The sequence below is a fragment of the Coffea eugenioides genome, chromosome 2 (genome assembly GCF_003713205.1).
Source record: "Coffea eugenioides isolate CCC68of chromosome 2, Ceug_1.0, whole genome shotgun sequence".
In the NCBI taxonomy this organism is placed as follows: domain Eukaryota; kingdom Viridiplantae; phylum Streptophyta; class Magnoliopsida; order Gentianales; family Rubiaceae; genus Coffea; species Coffea eugenioides.
The window spans coordinates 25563838-25582657 of record NC_040036.1 but is presented as its reverse complement, the minus strand read 5'-3'; the positions used below and the strand labels follow the sequence as shown (position 1 = coordinate 25582657).

The following is an 18820-nucleotide window of genomic DNA, read 5'->3' as shown; positions in this document are numbered from 1 at the left end:
GATTTATTTCTTTTGAATGTGAGAAAACCCAATGAACTACCTACCCACTTTAGCAAATGGAAAGAATGGAAATATATAATTGGACATGGCAAACATTTATCCAAATAGATTGGAAAGGTATCTCATTTCCAACACTTGATGATGGTTTATGAATTTAGTACAGCTTAAATTTTAGTATTCAATTGAGACACGAATATGCCAATTCTTTTTCCTCGATCAATTCTTTTGCACTTGCTTCCATCTTTGCCTTCGAAAATGCATCAATCTCCAAACCTGCACCGCATGCAGACCATTATTAGTAGTATTATTATTGTGTAGCTATCTAACTTTTAACTTCGTAGAGAACGATTGGATGTATAAAACCAAAGGTATAACTCGCACTGCACAAGCATAAAAACAAATGTAGCATCATTGTATCACACTAACCTTGCACGATTGACCATTCTCCTTTCTTAGAGGTTACGGGAAAAGAGTATATTAGGCCAGGTGGGATGCCATAAGATCCATCCGAGCAAACTCCCATGGATACCCAAGTCCCCTGAAGGAAAGCCATGAGAGGGAATTAAGATTCTTGCACAATGAAAGAGGGAAACCCTTCAAGTGAATTCAACCTTTGGAGTTCCAAGAACCCAGTCATGGATCTGATCACAAGCAGCGCTTGCGGCAGATAGCGCACTGGACAGCTTTCTGGCTTTAATGATTTCTGCTCCACGCTGCTGCACTGTCGTGATGAACTCCGTATTCAGCCTGACACATTCAACCGGTATAGAAAACTTAATACAAGAGAAAAACGATAGCAAATTATTTATGAAACAATGCAGCAAGATTGATTATTTCTCCTTGGAGGAAATGCAGAGAAAGCTTGCCATTGATCATCAGACACAACTTCTCTCACAGGCTTCCACCCCTTGCCAGTGTTTACAGTCGCGTGATTGGCGTCTGGATACTGAGTTGAGGAATGATTCCCCCAAATGATCACGTTCTTTACATCCCCAACATGGACTTTTAGCCTCTCTGAAATCTGACCTAGAGCCCTGTTGTGATCAAGTCTTGTGAGGCAGCTGATGTTTTTCTCCGGGATCGAAGGTGATGCAAAATGTCTCAAAATCAGTGCATTGGTGTTGGCTGGATTTGCAACCACCAGCACCTGTATGGTACGAGCATGGACTGATAAACATCAATTCTGCAGCAAACATACATTTTAATCTACAGGTAGTAAATACAAGAAACAATCAATATACAGCTAGTCCTTTGATATAAGGGCAGCAGAACCTCAAGTTTGCTGTTGTGTTCAGGTGTTTATCTATCAAATAATTATAAGCATCCACGTTCCAGGCTAAAAATCTTCAGGAAACAAAAGAAGAATCAATCAGATTTGCTCCAGTTGCAAAACCTGCCTTGCAGCCTGGGGCAGCGAACCGCTTTAAAGCCGAAGCCTGTCCTTTATAAATCGATACGTTTCTGGACATTACATCCTTCCTCTCCATTCCTTCCTTTCGTGGGAATCCACCAACCATGATTGCTATTTTAACACCTTTGCAAGCTTCAGCAGCTTTTGTAGTAGAAACAATCCCTGTTGACCGAAAAATTTATGCTACTAAAGCATCGCTAGGGACAAGTTAATACAACTACATTTAACTTAGCTCACTAATTATTAGGTTGTGACCTTTAACAAGAGGAAAGGCTGCATCAGTCAATTCCATGGTTACAACCTTCAAGGACAGAACTGCTGGTTCAATATCAAGCAAGTGTATGATCACCGGCTGATCAGGACCTAGCATGGCCCCTCTAGCAATCAATGGAACCAGAGCATAACCTATTTGGCCTGCAGAAACAAAAGTTTAAACAAAGTCATTTAGGCTTTTTCTTTCCCAACAATGAAGTAGATATCTCGGTTCTCATTCTGATAACTGAATTAAATAACCAGCAATCTAACAAGATAAAAATAGATAATCATCACATGTCAGAGTGGAAGAGAAATTGAAGTAACATGCCTGCAGCACCAGATACCAAAACTTTTATAGGTTCCTTTTTTATTTTCGCGAGGCCCCATATGTATCTAATGATCTTCCATGACAAGTATGCACAACCCAAAAGAAATAGAGATTTCTCTATTGCTGCCAAATACTCCATATCACACGGACCACGAAAGGAACGATGATGATTATTCTGCTCAGTTTACAGCACAATACAGGACACTGGTCATTTATGTAGATAAGAACCCCAAAACAGAACTAGACGGACAAGTTACTTGATTCCAGGGAAATTCTGGAATTGACAAATCCTTAGGCCAGCAAGTGAAGTGAGGTATAACGAAGACAAAACCAATAAGTTATGCTGCAATGCTGAAGAATATCTTCTTTCCAACGAAAAGAACAATCAAATAACTTGTTACCGATAAGTTAACTAAGATAAGAAACAGGGTTGATCTAAAACACGAGAATCAAGATGTGGTAACAAGTTTTCTTTAACGTAAAGCCGTAAAGGGTGATAACATGATGAAAAAACCGCAGCCATCATTGTTGTTAGGGGAAAAGGCTAAAGAAAGAAAAGAATACGTGGTTTATCATTCATCATGGGCACAGGGCTAGACTACGTATTGAGCAAGGCGATTGAGGGATGGTTTCCAGCTACCTATTTTCATGCAATCATCAAGTTTTATGGCAAAAATATTTTCAGTTTGATACAGTACATTGAGAACCGGGGAAGTGGTAGGGATACACATAATTAGATTCAATAATTGTTTGAAACATAGTATGGGATCAAGGATACAGCAAAATTTTCAGTGAAAATGGTTTGTACTACATATTTATAAATATGCATAACGTGTATAAAAGAACCACCACATTTGGCATTTTTAGTTATCAAACTTGGCCAACATGCTTAATTTTGCAGGTGTTTTTCTAGCCCATGGATTCAAAACTGCATGTCCTCTCTCTCTCTCTCTCTCTCCCTCTCTTTCCTTTTGTTTTTTTTTTTTTACCATAAAGAATTTGGGTTTTTATGAAGAGTTGAAATTCAGCAGTTTAGATGGGGTACTAGGAAATGTCTTAACTTAAAGAACTCACAGCCATTTATTGAAATTAAAAGAATTTATTAAATTTACAAAAAAAATCACCTCCATTATTAAGTTACTTTCTTTTTTTTTTCAAAAATTTTAAAGCTGTAAACTATGAATCCTCTCATATAATCCCTCCACAATGTAAAATATGTAACTCAATTCTCAACTAGTGTAGAATATAATTTCCTCAGTTTTCCTATAAATTTTAACAAGCTCTTCAAATATTCTAATTTTTACCTTTAAACTTCTAAACCTATCAGTGTTTTGAAAAGGAAAAAAAAAAATACATTGAGTACCATGAAAGTGGCTAAAAAGACATTTAATAAAATGGTTAGATGATGTTGAAATATAAGAAATAAATGTTTTAGACTGATTTTTCCAAAACAAAGGAAAACAATCATTACTTGACAAATTGTCAAAAATCCAAAAGGTAAAATTAAGTTATGAAATATCAAACTGCGCATCTGCCCAAAACATAAATTAGCTACTTGAGATATTGATCAGGTGCTTAATTCCTTAATTTGACCATCAAATTCTCCCATCTTCCCTTCCCTCGTTATAAGGTTTGTGACTCAAAACGTTTGGATCTGTTTAGGTTGCCTAGTTTTTCTTCTACAAAATTTTTTAACGATTTTAGTTACGGTTAAGGTTATATTATGCGGAAATTAACCACGCTAAAAATTGCAGTAAAAGCTACTACACTTGATGCTTAGCCCCGGAACTTGCGCAGCAGTAACAGAAATTCTCTAAATCACAGAAAAGCCCCGAATTACTTTTTTTTTTTTTTGTCACACAGGATGTTCGGATCAATTTTTACGGGGCCCGACTAATCCTCTGTGACTCGGATCCAGCGTCTCAACTCGACTCGAACACGATAAGTGCGCGGAGAAATTCAGCAGGGCGGAGACTCGAACTTGGGACCTCAAATGCCCCGAATTACTTGAAGGATGAATCTTTTCGGTTACTGACTGACACCGAGCCTGAGCTCAGACTTCCTCTACAGCAACCCGAGAAAGGGCGGAAAGAATAGCATCAAGAATCCAATCCCTAGGATACATTTATCAGATTGGAGCTGTACATAGAGATGCAACGAGTGAAATCTGCCTCATCTGTTTTAAGCCGTTATACAGCAAATAATAATGGTGGCTTTATCTCCAGGCTAAAGCGAAGCCTTTCTTCTCTGTCCAACAGTCCCCTCACCGATGATCAGGAAAACTTTGTAAGTTTTCACTCTTCTAATCTTTTTGGCTGTATTTGTTTTACATAATCAACACTTTGACGAAGACTTCTCGACGACTTTGTGTTTTCAGGTGTTGGTGGAGGGAAATGGCGCTTCCAGAACTGCAATTCTCAATAGACCCTCTGTGCTTAATGCCCTTAACACTTCAATTGTGCGTGTCCCATTTATCAAGATTCCTCCTTTTTCTTGTTTTTATTGATAAATTTAGTCATGTGGGCTGTAGTTTTCTCCAAGTTCTTCTGGACCATTTTTTGTTGTTAGTTATTGCTTGATGTTGTTATGGAATTTAAGGGGGCTAGGTTACAAAAGCTGTACTCAAGTTGGGAGGATGATCCTGATATCGGGATTGTGCAATTGAAGGTATCTCTTTTCCTTGCTAACTATTGTGAGTGTTTGCTTCTTATCAATTCTGCGTTTTCTGCACTTTATGTGAAGTAAGCCAATCATAGTTTTGGAACTGTTGAAGGGCAGAGGCAGGGCATTTTGTGCTGGTGGTGATATTGTAGCTCTTTATAATGTGATACGCCAAGGTACGAAACCATATATTTTTACTTGCTTCAAATGTTTATGACATTAATTGAACTAATCCAGAAAGAAGAAAAAGAAATTTATTCAGGGATTGGGAGTGTTGTGCTGACTCCAAATTTAAGAAATTCAACCATGTTTTTTTTTCTCAACATTGCCATTTGTATCGAACGACCAAATGAAGTTAATAGTGTTTCAAGCTCTAGTGACTTGATTCTGTAGTTAATAACCTAACATGATCAATTGCTCGGGCATCAACACTTCTGAATTTAAATTCTTAGAAACTTTCTAGTGTTCTTTTTCTTATGTATCAATCTCACTTGAAGATATTAGTGGACTGACTCCAGCCTTACTCCAACTAATTTGAACTGTTGTACATGGCAAGTTTTAACCTTCTTCTGGTTTCTTGCTGGATATATATATATATATATATATATATATATATATATATATTGTTGATGAAAGATCATAGACCTGAAAAGCAAAATGTTGTTAATATTAATATTGTTAATTCTCATATTACTGCCTTTTGGAAAAAACGAAATAATTGTGAAAAGAAGCCTTTATTCTATTTACAAAAGGTCATGGATTGTTGAATAAGTTGAGAGTAATTAAATTCAAGATTCAGGATGACTTAGGAATGAGATTATGAGGCTTTTAATGGGAATTTGACGGAACTTTGCTTCTAAAATTTAACTTTTTCAACACTTCTGCACTATTGATGCTTTAGTTGTTTCTCTGTCATTCACAAAAGTGATGCAGCATGTGAATTTTTGTCCTGCTGTTGAGTGCCAGCTCTTTTGCTTATTTTCTTGACAATAACCTCTTTACTTCAGTTTTGTTCTTTGCCGTCTTTGGATTAATGATTAATCAAGTTCTTGTTCAATTTATTCAGGGAATATTGAACAGGGTAAAGAATTCTTTTGGACAATATACAATTTCATTTATATGCTCGGTACATACTTGAAACCACATGTAAGTATCATTTTTCTTCTAATTTCTAGGTCAAGCACAAATATAGTAGCCGTCATGTTGAACATGCTCTTTAGGGCTACATAGGGCTTTCAAATATGATACTGTTGTATGATTCAATTTCCTTCTTGTGTCCAAAGTCCCAAAAAGGGCTTGTACTGAAAATAGTCAAAATTAGAGAAGTATCTTTATCTTCAATAGCTCCTTTCTTGATTAATAGAGAGAATGGAAGATAGAGGAAATTGAGCAACTGAACTTCATAAAGTCCAAGAGGTCTAAAGAAGCCTCCAAGCTAAGTAGAAATAAGATTCTTGTAACATAATTATACTCAAATGGTTAAATTTTGTTACTCGTAGTTATTTGACTATACAAGTGGTCATTTTTACTAGATTGCTATGTTTAAAAGTGGCCCAAAACTTCCAACAAATTAGTTAAATCTTCCACCACGTACAGAATAAAAAGCTCTCCAGCATGTTTGTGCATGTGATGTTCGCCAGACACACACAGATACACACACCAACATGCGCAGAATCAATTTCCCAGCTACCTATGGGATAGGGATAGAAGAAGAGAAAAAACAGAAGATTTCACATAGTACTTTTGATCCTGTTCGATCCCAAAGAGAAGGAAAAGATCTGAAATTGATTCTCGTTGTAATTTTTCTGGCCTCCGTAACTCATGTGTTGCTTATTGTTTGATCGTCAGAGTAAATATGTCTGTGTTAACTGTCACCATTATCATCCTTATTTCTCTCTTGTCTCATCATGTTTGTTATAATCGAGTGGCACATATAATCAGTGAGGTGGCATTTTGAGGAGCTGATTTACTATTGTTTTATTAAACTGTAGCATGCATTGATGTTGATGCAGGTTGCACTATTACATGGAATTACTATGGGTGGTGGAGCTGGAGTCTCAATTCCTGGAACATTCCGAGTCGCAACTGATAAAACTGTAGGAAACAAGCAGACTTTTTAACTTCTTCACTTTCCTTCTTGCAGAAGTCTGTTAAGTAGTGCATACAATTCCTTGGTCAACCATCCAACGTTAGTGTTCTCACTAACTAGTGTTTGGATTAAAACAGAAAAAATAATAATCTGGAATTGTGTAAGGTGCACACCTCATTCACATATGTGTCAATGTGGTGAAAACATAAAATTTTTAAATAGGTACAAAGATTGCATTAAGGAACATTTGAATTTACTATGGAGACAATGACAAGGAATGTTCGTTATTTGTCATGTGTTTTTAGTGGTTAGTCAAGAATCTGACACTATGCATGTTGGGTAAGAAAATAGTTGGAGAAGATCAGCATGTTAACTGAGTACTCGGTTGGATGTAAATAGGGTATTGAAGGAACACAGAAAGTTTGCATTGACCTTCAAAAAAGTATATTGATGTTGCGTCTGGTTTTATATCAAATAAGTTATTTTCTATTTGCTTATTGTGAATATTTCTTTTGTAGGCTATGTGAATATTCATCTTAAATATCAATGAAGCTGAATCTTTGTTCTAATATCTCTAGGTTTTTGCTACACCTGAAACATTAATTGGTTTCCACCCGGATGCTGGAGCATCTTTTTACCTCTCACATCTGCCTGGTTATTTAGGTATGTATTGACAGTCATCAAATTGTGTTTTGAGCAGTTATTTATGTCTAGCGGACATCACCAATTGGTTTCATATTTCCATATAAGAATTTTGTTGCTGTTTTGTTCATTTTTCAAATTTGTACTTGGTTATCTTCTGACTTCATATGTTACCAGCTTTATCTCAAGTAGCATCCATCAAAAATTTTGCCAAGTGTCCTGTCCATTTTTATTTAATATAAGGGCCAAGTTTGATGCCAACTTAAGTGAAGAATCACTCTTTAGTTATACTAGCATGAGTTTCTTTCTTTTCTTCTCCTTTTCTCTTTCAAGGTTTTAAGCCTGATATTTTAAGTCTATAGGAATTACACCGAACAAAGCTTTCACATGAAAAAGAATTAAATCTTCCCAGTAAGGCAGTTGGTGCCTTGATCTCTTGGTAACCACAACTATTCTTATTCACCCATCTTGGTAACCACAACTATTCTTATTCACCCATCTGCTATAACCATAATAATGTACTTTTGCATTTGTCTAGCTACAAAATCAATTCAATTTGAATGTCATTCCACTCTTGAATATATGTCTGTAATACTTATTGACCTGTTGTTGTTCTAGGAAGATTAGTTTTTGCCAGTTATACATCTGAATCATGGTGGTATCGAAAAACTAGAAGTTAATAAGAATTGCAGAAGAGTAGCTCACTTTTATATCTTGATGACCTCTGGACTCTGGGGCAAAAGAGTGTCAAAAAATGATTAGGAAGCATACAGTTGAGATTGTTCACTGCTGAAATCTTTGCTCCCTATCTGATCAGAACTTTGCCTACTGCAAAATTACTATTTTTGTACTAGGTTGATTAACTGGGCAGTCAACTGATTAGAAGGATCTAATGGTATCGCTGTTAGCAGGAGAGTACTTGGCCCTCACTGGAGACAAACTCAATGGAGTGGAAATGCTATCCTGTGGGCTTGCTACACACTATTCACTAGCTGCTGTTAATACCTTTGAACTTAAGTTTGTATTTCTGTGTTTTTTTCTGTCTTCAAAACAAATTTTCACTTTTTCTTCTTTGCAATGGTATAGAAGCTTCCTTTAATTGAGGAACAACTTGGAAGCTTGACTACTGATGATCCGTCTGTCATCGAAGGTTCTCTGCAAAACTTTGGAGACCTTGTCCACCCAGATTCAACAAGTGTGGTTCACTGGTAATCATTTGCCTATAGAAGGATTTTGGGAGAATGTCTATGTAATCTCAATTTATTCTATTAACAGTCAATCTCGTTCTCAAGCCAATCAACATGATACCATATTCCTCGTTATCAGAATGACATCAAAAGACATACTAACTTGGGCAGTAGCTGATGAATACACTCATCTATCTCATGTAACTGTAATTTAAACAGGGAACGCTTTCTATTTTTATAAACCTATAACTTTTGAAATTTCCTTCCTTGGGTCAAAGTGAGAGAGATGAAAGTTTGATAGCCTGTATACGTGCTATTATGAATGAGGTAAAAGCGAGACTTGGTAATGGAACCTGCAAGAGTTATGCTTTGTGAAGTTTCAGTTACCTAACATTTCTTTGGTGCCTGCAACCCTCAGCTGACATTTTACTTCCCTTTGTCACGTTACTATTGAACTATGTGATTTCTTGCATGTTTCTTGCTTTTAGAACTATTGTCTTCTCTTCGTTATTTGTGTAGTGAACATAGCTGATCCTTCCTTTGCTATTTTTATTAGGATTGAAACACTTGATAAATGCTTCAGCCATGACACAGTTGAGGAAATTATTGATGCTTTGGTAAGTAAAAAGCTTTTTTATATCCTTTTTCTTTCTTATTGGAAGTCTTGTGTCCCATTAATTTGTCTAGTAGATGATTTCTTGAATAGGTAGGACATGTCAAAGCTGAAAATTCCTCAACAATTATATAGTTTTTTGATGTGTTTCATCTAAGCTAACTTAGATCCAGCTGAAAGAAATGTAGAAACAAATCATTATTCTTTCTGCTTGGAAGTTTATGTATGTGCTAGATTTAGTAAAAGAAGTCATGGTGTTTGTGCATGCAATGACATCTCTAGAACATGAACAAGTAGGGTCTACCTGTTTGATCTATCAAGAATCAGGCAAAAGTGATGCATTTTAAAGTTGTGTGATAATGGTTGGGCAGTAAAATATCGACCAGTGCATAATGTAGTTAGTTTTAGGTTTTTCATTATGTAAAATAATTTCATTGTCAAAAACTGACAGTTCATAATGCTAAAATTTTCGTAGGAAAGTGAGGCTAGTAGAACAAAAGATATGTGGTCTACTTCAACATTGAAGAAACTCAAAGATACCTCACCATTGAGCTTGAAAGTTTCCTTGAGATCCGTAAGTCCTGTTGATATTTTAGTTCACTATACAGCTTGCGCAGACCAAATGTCAATATCCATTAACTATTTACAAATGCGTCTTGTCCAGATACGAGAAGGTAGATTTCAAACTCTTGATCAGTGCCTAATTCGTGAGTACAGAATGTCCCTACAAGGGATCTCTGGAAAGATTACCAGTGACTTTTGTGAGGTATAAAGTATATCTTGATTGCAGTTTTATTGGCACCAAATTTGATTGCTTCCTCATTGTGGGTCGTTTTGTCTCTCTATATCAGGGAGTTCGAGCACGATTAGTGGATAAAGATTCTATGCCAAAGGTAAATCCACTGATGTTCGCTGTTGCTTAAAGAAATCTGTCTTGATATGAGCAGTGATGATTCTTATAGGCTATAGCGAAGCTCTATCTTAAGTTTTGCCATTCAATTCTAGTTCAATCATAAATGGCTGTTGGTACAATATTCCTTCAGTTTACACTTGATATTTCGCGATGCACAGTGGAACCCGCCAAGCTTGGAGCTAGTGACTGCAGACATGGTAGACGAGTACTTTTCACCCGTTACTGCTCTTGAGCCTGATCTGGAGCTTCCAACAAAGCTGAGAGAAGCTTTTCTATAATTCTTGGCAGAATGTACTTATGAACTTGCCTTTTCCTTAGCCCTGGGCGCATTTTTTGAGGAGAAGCAAGCAATTTTTGGCGAGGCTGTTGGCTGTAGATCCTGGATGGTGAGGCGAGTTTCATTTTGCCTAAACCTAGGTGTTTATATCTTATGATTAACCTTGATTCCGAAAATTTAGAATTGTAAATGATGGAGGAGGCAAGCATGAAACATTTTGCCCTTCGTAGATAGTTGAAGCCATCCATATGCCTCAAATACATTTCTTGAACATAAAAGAATGTACTTTGGCTCTTGTAATCTGAACTATTATTAGGTTTCTTGTCTACAAGATCATATTTTTCTTCATCATAGGCTTAGCTTAGTGTGTTTCGACAGGAGATTAAATGGAATAGTACCTTCTTTTTTGTGATGTGATATACTTATATGAGATAGAAAAGATAGATAGGGATATACCCAAAAAAAAAAAAAAGGATTAAAAGACACGTTTATGATGCAAGATTTATTTTGGAGCAAATAATTACCAAAATCTTTTATTTGTTGCGTGGTATGTCCATGCTTCTTGTTCTTGCATGTAAAGTTCCAGGCCTTGGTGCTAAAATTTTCTGTCACTTTTTCTTTTCGATTTTTATCCCCAAATAATCAAGGACAATTACCATGCAACCACACAAATCCATGTCACCTTTTGTTTGTGAGAACTTTTTAATAGTTATTGCAGTGGCTTATTAATTATTATAACACACATTAATTGTATATTGAAGCTTTTACGAAAAAGTAGTATTTAGTAAACACTTAATTCTATTTCTTCAGGGAGCATAATTACGCTTTATGTAGGATAATGCATGATGATATTCAATGTTCAAATTCTTATTTTGCAATTTATGACAAAATAATCAAATTTATTTCTAGTTTTTTTGCTCGAAGAAAGTTATTTAAAAAATAATTTTTGGAGTGTTCATATTATTGTTGTTATCACTCTGCAAAAGTGCTTCGAAATTTATGAAAATATACTCACGAAAAACTTTAATGCTGCTATTATTATGTAAAAGTATTTTCTTTTCTAATAAAAAAGACCACACAGTAATAGTACTTTCATCATGTAAAAATATTTTTCATCATGGTGTTAATTTTTCAAGGGTTTTTTTTTTTTTTTTTTGAAGCTACATTAACTAACAGGCATTAATTGCCTATAGCGAATTGGTTAATTGGTTATGGCGACTGACTAAAACTAGCATGTGGTGGGGAAAAAAAATACATTAGGCACAAATCCATTACCTCTAAAACGTAAACCTTGTACTATTTCCATTTTTTTCCAAAGAAAGAAAAAAGTAAACTTTTAATCTTCCTAAATTATTTTTACAAATAATTAAAATTTTCTTACAATTACACACCAATTAGTAGGTGTGCCATTAATGGGCGTGCAATTGGGATTAGATTATTGGCACATCTCTATTAATTGCTATGCTCACAAGTAGACCTAGCAAATATTTGCTTTAAAAAAAAAAAGAAAAAAGAAAAATCGAGTTTTCTGTTAGATTTGTGACTCTCGCTTTCTCTCTGTCACAGCGGCTGTCACGCTGGCACTGCTTTTTGACTTAGTAGTGAGTAGTAAGGAAGGATGGTGTAAAGCTGAAGAGTACTTCGCCTACCGCTTCTGTCTCCTTCCTCTTCCAAATCCCAACTAGTAACGGAAAAGCCATGCCCCAAGACCTTTATACCAACATCTTCTCAATTATATGAGCTACTCAAATATCTGGAATCCTCGTACTCCATCTGAAATAATCTTCAACTTTGTTTCTTGTTTGTTAAACCTTGTACTCTGATTCCTGAACAATCTTAGCAATATTTTTTCGGAGCCAAAGTTACAGAGCGGTGGGAGGCTTTGATTTAGGTTATTGGTTTTGTGATTCGATACTCAATAAGGATTCAGTTTTGTTGCTTGATTTTTTTTTTTTTTTAAAAAAAAAAAAAAAAAAGGAAAAGACCCTGAGAAACAATGGCGGGGATAGCTATAGTTATGGATCTTCTCAGGAAAAACCCAAGTTTAACTGGCCGGACAGTCCATTCTTATGGGCTCTTCTCAGCTAAAGTTGCTGCCTCTGCTGCCGCCACTTCTGCAGCTGCCATGGCTCCTTTTGCCACTTGGGCATTTTTTGGGTAAACCCTTTATTTAGTGACATTTTTCTGTTCGTAGATTTTCTTTTTTTTCTTTTTTTTTGGGGTTTTTTTTTGTTTTTGGGTCGGGATAAAATTTAAAGCTAGATTCAAGATGGATTTGAACTTTATCATTGAAATTCATTAACGAGTTTGATTTTTTTATCGAACTTCTAGGTGAATAAGACGTTTACTTCTACGTTGAAAAATGCAGAAAGGGCCCAAATTGGGCTGCCTCTATGATCAACTAGATTTGTTTAAAATTGTTGTGTTTGTTATCTATGAAGAAGTTCAGTGTTTCGTGGAGCTCTGGCTGTATGTGAAGTTTGATATTATGGTGAAACACTGGAAAAGGTTGAAACTTTCTATAGCTTCTAATTCAGGGAATACATGGGGAGTAAATATGTGAGGCCAATGTTTTACCAATCTTTTTTGTGAAATTTTACATGGGATGCAGATGCTAAATTTTGGTATTATGTGGATATGAAGTCCTATGGCTTGGAAGTGCATTAAAGAATATGGGGCTGCGTGAGTTCAGTCTGCTCACTAGGCTGTTGATGAGACATGATGGGGGGTCTAAAACTACAACAATCAGCTGATGGCTTTTCCCTTGTTGTATAATGTGTATAACTATCATCTTTTCATATTCTTGCCATGCTTCCTTGTGGCTGAGACTTCATAATTGGCTCCGGTTAGTGCTTATTGGACTATGATACAGATCATTCTTGATCCAAATGTGTACAAATATAATGTGAAACTTTGTGTTCTACATGATAACATAAGCATTATAAGCATTATATGACCTCCTTAGGTTCCTCTTCTTCTCCATATCCAAATTCCACCTGAAACAAAGGGCCCTCATTTTCTACGTTTTCGGTTGGGGCAAAAGGGAACGGAAAGGGTGGGAGGGTGGATGGTCATTGAGGATCTCGAGGGGTCGTTTGACTGCTCACTTTTTCTCTTCTTCTTGCTTGTGCGTTGACTTACAGTTATAACCAGAATTCTGAACATGTGGTGGTTATGATGCAGTAAAGGTGTTCCTCAAGTTGCTTACTGTGATGCTGGTGCAGCAATAAATGGAGATTACATATCTCGCATACGGAGTGTGTCTGAGAATGTTTTTGAAGAGGAGGACTCTGTAGATTACAGCACCAAAGAGTATATAATTGAGCTAAAACCTTTGTTCTCAGCATTTCATTGGAAGACTCTTGCTTTGACGTCACTGAGGTCTTTTCTATTATTTTATTTGCCTCTATTGGAGCCACATGCAAATATGGACGACGATGATGATGACTTTCTGCAGGATACTCACGAAGAACGTGTAAATTTGGTTGTTCCTTTTAAGAAATCTGTGAAGCAGATTGTACGCGAAGTGAGTTAATTATAATTCCTTAAGTATCCTTATATCAGTTTTAAACAATTTTAGGTCAACTATAAGCATCAGAATGCTGGACGTAACTAAATTTTTTAAAATTAGGCTCTCATCATTTTCTTCTAGATTTTTTCTAAAAGTTTAATATAGCATTGAACTTTTTCTTCTGTTAACCTTGATCATAAAATCCTAATTCACTAAATTTGATGTCTGGAAACAGCTGGAAAGTGGTAATTCTAGTTGATAACTGAAATGGTTTTTTTTTTTGGCTGGAAGTTCCCATTTCGCTTTTTATTGTGAGCCGCATTAGATTTTCTTATTTAAATCCTATTTCCTTCTGTACAATTGCTATTTGAGAAGTCTGATCATTTATGCAATTTCTATTGACTATTCACAAGCATGATTAATATGCAAGCTATTTTCAAATCTAACAGTTCTTTTGTCTTCATGCATTAATTTTTCGTAACTACAAGACCACTGTTGTAACTACAAGGCGCGTACTGGAAAGACTTGCTGTACATTATGTTTCACAGCGTTTGGCGTGGAAACTTCTAAAAGGTACTTCAGTGCATTACACTTGCCAGAAGTAGTGTATTTTGAATTGGTCTGATTGCCCTGATTTGCTTTTGCAGATACGCCCAAGTCAGCTGCACGGAAGGCTCAAAGGGGAATGCCTACTTCAACATACATCTATTCTGTTGGCAGAACTACTTTTAGAGGTTAAACCTCCAATTCTCAAAGTTCTAGTTGCAGGCTTCATTACTGGCATAGCTTAAAGTTAAGTCCATAATACTCGATCTTCTGTGGAAGCAGGACATTTCCTTGCAGTTCTAGCATCATGGCTGGTCCAAGTTGGCATAGATGTGTACCGCTTCTTTTTGCGTGTATGTGGTTCCAAAGAAGAAACTGATGAAATTGATAGAGCAGCAGAACTTCAGCTTCTTGGAAGAAAGATTTATATTGCTACTCTTAGGTGTGGTGCCTCACTCATTTTTGCTTCCATCGGGGCAGGACTAGGAGCAATTATTATCAGGCCTACAACGGGTCAATGGATTGGTAAGCACTTTGATGGAACTTCTGAAATCAGCATTTTGATTGTTTTTTGTGGTTATTTATCTTTCCCATGCTTGTAATTTCTCATGCCAAAATGAAAATATTTTTGTAGGCTGTGCACTTGGGGATCTGGCAGGGCCTGTTATATTATCATTTTGTGTCGAGAAATTATTTCATGTAGAGTTATGACGCTTCTTCGTACCTAGTTGGATTCTTATGGAGGAATCTTGGAATTTGCATGGATATCCGGGGCCGATAAAGTTGCACTCTCGTTAAGCGTCGCACTGGTCGTAAGGGGATCTTGAGATGATAATGTGACTGTATTACTAGTTTCTTCGTACGAGAATTTGTTGAACTTGTAATTGAATTCCCAAACTGTAGCTCAGATTTTCGTTCCATCATCTGTTCTTCATTAAATTAAAAAGGTAGTTTAATTCTGTCGTTGCAATTTGTAGTATCTATTTGATATTGGCCAAAGGAACATTTGTTTATTTTCAAGTTCAGCTATGGAATGTCACAAGTTTTTACTTATGGTGCATTTAACATTCAAAAAAAGGTAAATAATGCCATAAACGATCTCATAGATGACTAAGATCCACAAGCCCAACTGCTGCATGTTGAAGTTACTCATTGTCAGAAACAACAGTTAGCGTCTATCTACAATTTTTTTTTTTTTTTTTTTTTACCAAGCAAGTTAAGACTTTTGTGGTAATAAACTAACCCGAATCCCGTGAGAACCCCAAAAGCCGGTATCCTTTGAGGTCTCACAGGGAACTAATATACTACCCCAATCCCCCTAACAACCCCGATGTGGGACTGAACCCCCAAACAGGGCAGCTGCAAACTATCTACAATTGAGGAGCTAAAATTCAGCAAACTACCTGACTGCACGTCACAAAATTCTAAGAATGGACAACCCAAAAAACAATTCAGATGTATCTTGAACACTTCAACTTCTTAAACTCTTAGAGTAAATACTGAGATATCAGATGCCATAATCGTCTTCTCTGTAGAAGCACTTAAACACTCCATCATCAAAATAAGCATCCAACCATCTTTTCCCATGATCAAAACATATATTCTGACTTACCACAATCTCCTATCAGCTACTAATCAGCATCCCTTGGGGAGGCATCTTTTTGCACAATCTGACATCACAAAATACAGTTTGGTTCAGTAATGCAAGACTGGGATAGAACTAACCTTAGGGAAGAATCTCAAGAGCCCAACCTACAGTGATACCTTTTTTTTTCCAAATAAAATCTCAAAGCAGTGTCGAAGTGAACTCTAAAGAGTGATATCTCAATTCCCAAGTGAAGTAAATTACCAAAAAGGAAATTTTGGAGAGAAAAGAAGTGGAGGGAGCAGTTTAGTTAGAACTTTATGGGGGTAAAATGTTGAGTGAAAGCAAAACAACAAAGTTGCATCAGAAACTTGAATGAAAGAAACATCAGATTACCTCCATTACATATTCCTTTATTCTACGATTGACTGCTTCATCTAAAGCTCTCTCTGCAAACTCATAGAACAAAGTATAACCTTCAGGGCCACTAACTTTGTCTTTCTGTAAATATCTACAAAAAATAGAAGCAAGACGGAAACATGGATTACCCAGATAGCCGTGCCACTTGTCAGAACGGCCACAAAATGCATTAGGTATGAGAAGCACATTATACATTCTAATCCTAACCTCTGCTGGACAAGTGCTTCCAATGCCAGTTTATCTTCATTCTCACCCAATCCCAATCGTCTCAAATGATGCCAAAGATTATCTTCAACATCAATCAAGTTATATTAACTACAAAGCACTATATGGACAAGACAGACAAAACCAAAAAAAAAAAAAAGAGCCTGTGCATGCACACAAGCTCATACATGAAAGTAGTCAAGGTGGGGAACAATAGGTTTATGTTCCGAAATATTCCATAATTCTGTACTTTTTGGCATTTATACCATGAAGCAGCCTGGAAACTAGGCCAGCTGAATTCATGACATGCGATAACTGCTGAAAGATGCAATGTTCACCAACTTATCAAGATTAAAGGAAACAATTGTACAGCCCCCAAGTTCTGTCCATATTAAGGCAGTGTGCTTAACAAAGAACTGCTAGCAGCATGTAGTAAACATAGATGATAAAAAGGCATACCTTCTGTGATCTTGCCTCCAGCAAGGTGGATAATACCGAGGACAACAAAAGTAAAACCAGTTACATGGGATGTCTCGTCATTCTCCACGTACTTCTTGTAAACATCTGCTGGTAGCTGGCTTATAATTACATACGATTTCGCATCAGCCCCAGCTGTAAACCATGGAACTTATAATCAGAAAAATAAGGCAAGATAACACTTCATGCTTGTTAGCACTAAAATCACAAGATAACAACTGAAACCCATGAACACCGCCCATGAAGGAGTTACTAATAGAAACATAAAAAATCAATACGTATAGATCGATACAGTATAGTGCACCTAAAAAAATATATATTCACACAGATATTTCCGTGCATAGAACTGCCAGCAACAAGAAAGAATAGCAGCCCAACGGCTTAATCATTCTTTCATTTATATATTTTTTTATTGTGGATCCTAATTAAGATCAGTGGTTGAACCGAAGAAGATCCAAATCCTAATTAATCAGTGCAATAATCTCAGATCCTAGTCAAAAAATCTCGTAAGTTTCAAGCAATGGTAGCCATATGCTAATTGTTAATCACCCTTCCGGCCGTAACAAACATTAGTAGCATTTGATTTGACTTTGACTCAGACTCAAAAAACAGCATTCGAGAACCGACATTCAATTAAAAACAATAAGAATATTCAATTTCCCAACTAAATCACCAAAAATATCAACAAAACAAATTTTAGAAAACTAAAACCGCTAAAAGTCAAGAATTTAACCAAACAAATTTCAAAATATGCAAAATAATGATAAAATAATGCAAGCAGGGTTTCTCACATTGCTGTGAAGAACCGACACGGGTCTTTTGGGTGGCAGAAGAAGGGCGCGACCGTTGAAGCTCGCGCAGCTCGTACCCGAAAATGCTAGAAAGCTTAGATTTAGCCTCATTAATCACAAAAGCAGGTAAATTCTTCTGCCTGTAACTTTTTTTGGTAACAATTTGGGTCAGCTCTTCCCTCTTTATTGGACACCCATTATTTTGTGTCGTTTTGAATAGAATGCATCGAATTACTTCGCCAACCAGCTTATCTTTTTCCTGTATTTTTTTTTTGGATGAAAAAATCGGAGAAACAACAATACAGCATCAAACAAAGGTTTATTATTTCTGTCAGGCACAAAAATTAGAAGTACCTCGTTAGAGATGTCGAATTGGGAGAGTTCGTCTCTGGCGGACGACATCGTTGAGTTGAAGAAAGAGAAACCCTAGGAGGAGGACTCGGAAGATGCGTGGGATTTCCCGCCATAGTGAACTGGATATTTTGAGTGTTCGCGGTTCGGATTTGATCCACGGACTCTGTCGTTACACGTCAGCTAAGAGATTATCACTCTTTAATTGTAGTGTTGCTTTAGAAGAAGACGAGAAGCATCGTCATTCCTTTTTTTTTTTTTTTTCAAATCCAAAAACTAATGATAATTTAACACATGCGAACGAGAAATTTTTATATTGGCCCGCACTCCGTAGCAATTACCTAATACTTGATCATGAATCAGGAGTAATGAGAACGTTCCACGCCAATATATATGAAAACCTTGCTAAACTCTTCCCATCCCACTTTAATAGTAGTATTATTGATTTTTTCCTCACAGACAATCTAAGATAAATTAGTTCACTTTATCGAAAAAAATAAATTTATCCTAATATTTTTTAAAAATCTCCTTATATTAATATTAAGAATATTACTAATCA

The 18820-nt window shown here is 36.3% G+C and overlaps 4 protein-coding genes across 5 annotated transcripts; 2 read left to right on the top strand and 2 right to left on the bottom strand.

Annotated features, from left to right (window-relative positions):
• Nucleotides 1-68: 68 nt before the first annotated feature.
• On the bottom strand, nt 69-2247 carry LOC113762970 (malate dehydrogenase, cytoplasmic-like). The gene is made up of 7 exons (XM_027306635.1): nt 1995-2247; nt 1667-1825; nt 1398-1573; nt 867-1147; nt 612-747; nt 427-538; nt 69-273 (listed from the first exon to the last, which is right to left on the bottom strand). Exons 1-7 carry the CDS (start codon nt 2131-2133, stop codon nt 179-181), a joined length of 1098 nt encoding a protein of 365 aa, XP_027162436.1. The 5' UTR covers nt 2134-2247; the 3' UTR covers nt 69-178.
• Nucleotides 2248-4017: 1770 nt separating this feature from the next.
• On the top strand, nt 4018-10724 carry LOC113760392 (3-hydroxyisobutyryl-CoA hydrolase-like protein 1, mitochondrial). Of its 2 annotated transcripts, none has more exons than XM_027302949.1 (14): nt 4018-4280; nt 4372-4452; nt 4593-4661; nt 4768-4831; nt 5722-5801; nt 6668-6751; nt 7323-7407; nt 8298-8383; nt 8473-8594; nt 9130-9190; nt 9662-9760; nt 9851-9952; nt 10038-10079; nt 10258-10724. In XM_027302949.1, the coding sequence occupies exons 1-14, from the start codon at nt 4146-4148 to the stop codon at nt 10375-10377; spliced, it is 1230 nt and encodes a 409-aa protein (XP_027158750.1). In that variant the 5' UTR covers nt 4018-4145; the 3' UTR covers nt 10378-10724. The 2 variants fall into 2 exon arrangements, with proteins under 2 accessions (XP_027158750.1, XP_027158751.1); XM_027302950.1 differs by having other exon boundaries at nt 10230-10724.
• Nucleotides 10725-11972: 1248 nt separating this feature from the next.
• On the top strand, nt 11973-15486 carry LOC113761705. The gene is made up of 6 exons (XM_027304806.1): nt 11973-12533; nt 13560-13902; nt 14376-14460; nt 14535-14621; nt 14716-14958; nt 15068-15486. Exons 1-6 carry the CDS (start codon nt 12373-12375, stop codon nt 15142-15144), a joined length of 996 nt encoding a protein of 331 aa, XP_027160607.1. The 5' UTR covers nt 11973-12372; the 3' UTR covers nt 15145-15486.
• Nucleotides 15487-15510: 24 nt separating this feature from the next.
• On the bottom strand, nt 15511-18411 carry LOC113761704 (non-structural maintenance of chromosomes element 3 homolog). Its single transcript, XM_027304805.1, has 7 exons — nt 18265-18411; nt 17911-18169; nt 17102-17254; nt 16646-16727; nt 16415-16529; nt 16046-16103; nt 15511-15919 (listed from the first exon to the last, which is right to left on the bottom strand). Exons 1-6 carry the CDS (start codon nt 18310-18312, stop codon nt 16065-16067), a joined length of 696 nt encoding a protein of 231 aa, XP_027160606.1. The 5' UTR covers nt 18313-18411; the 3' UTR covers nt 15511-15919; nt 16046-16064.
• Nucleotides 18412-18820: the final 409 nt, after the last annotated feature.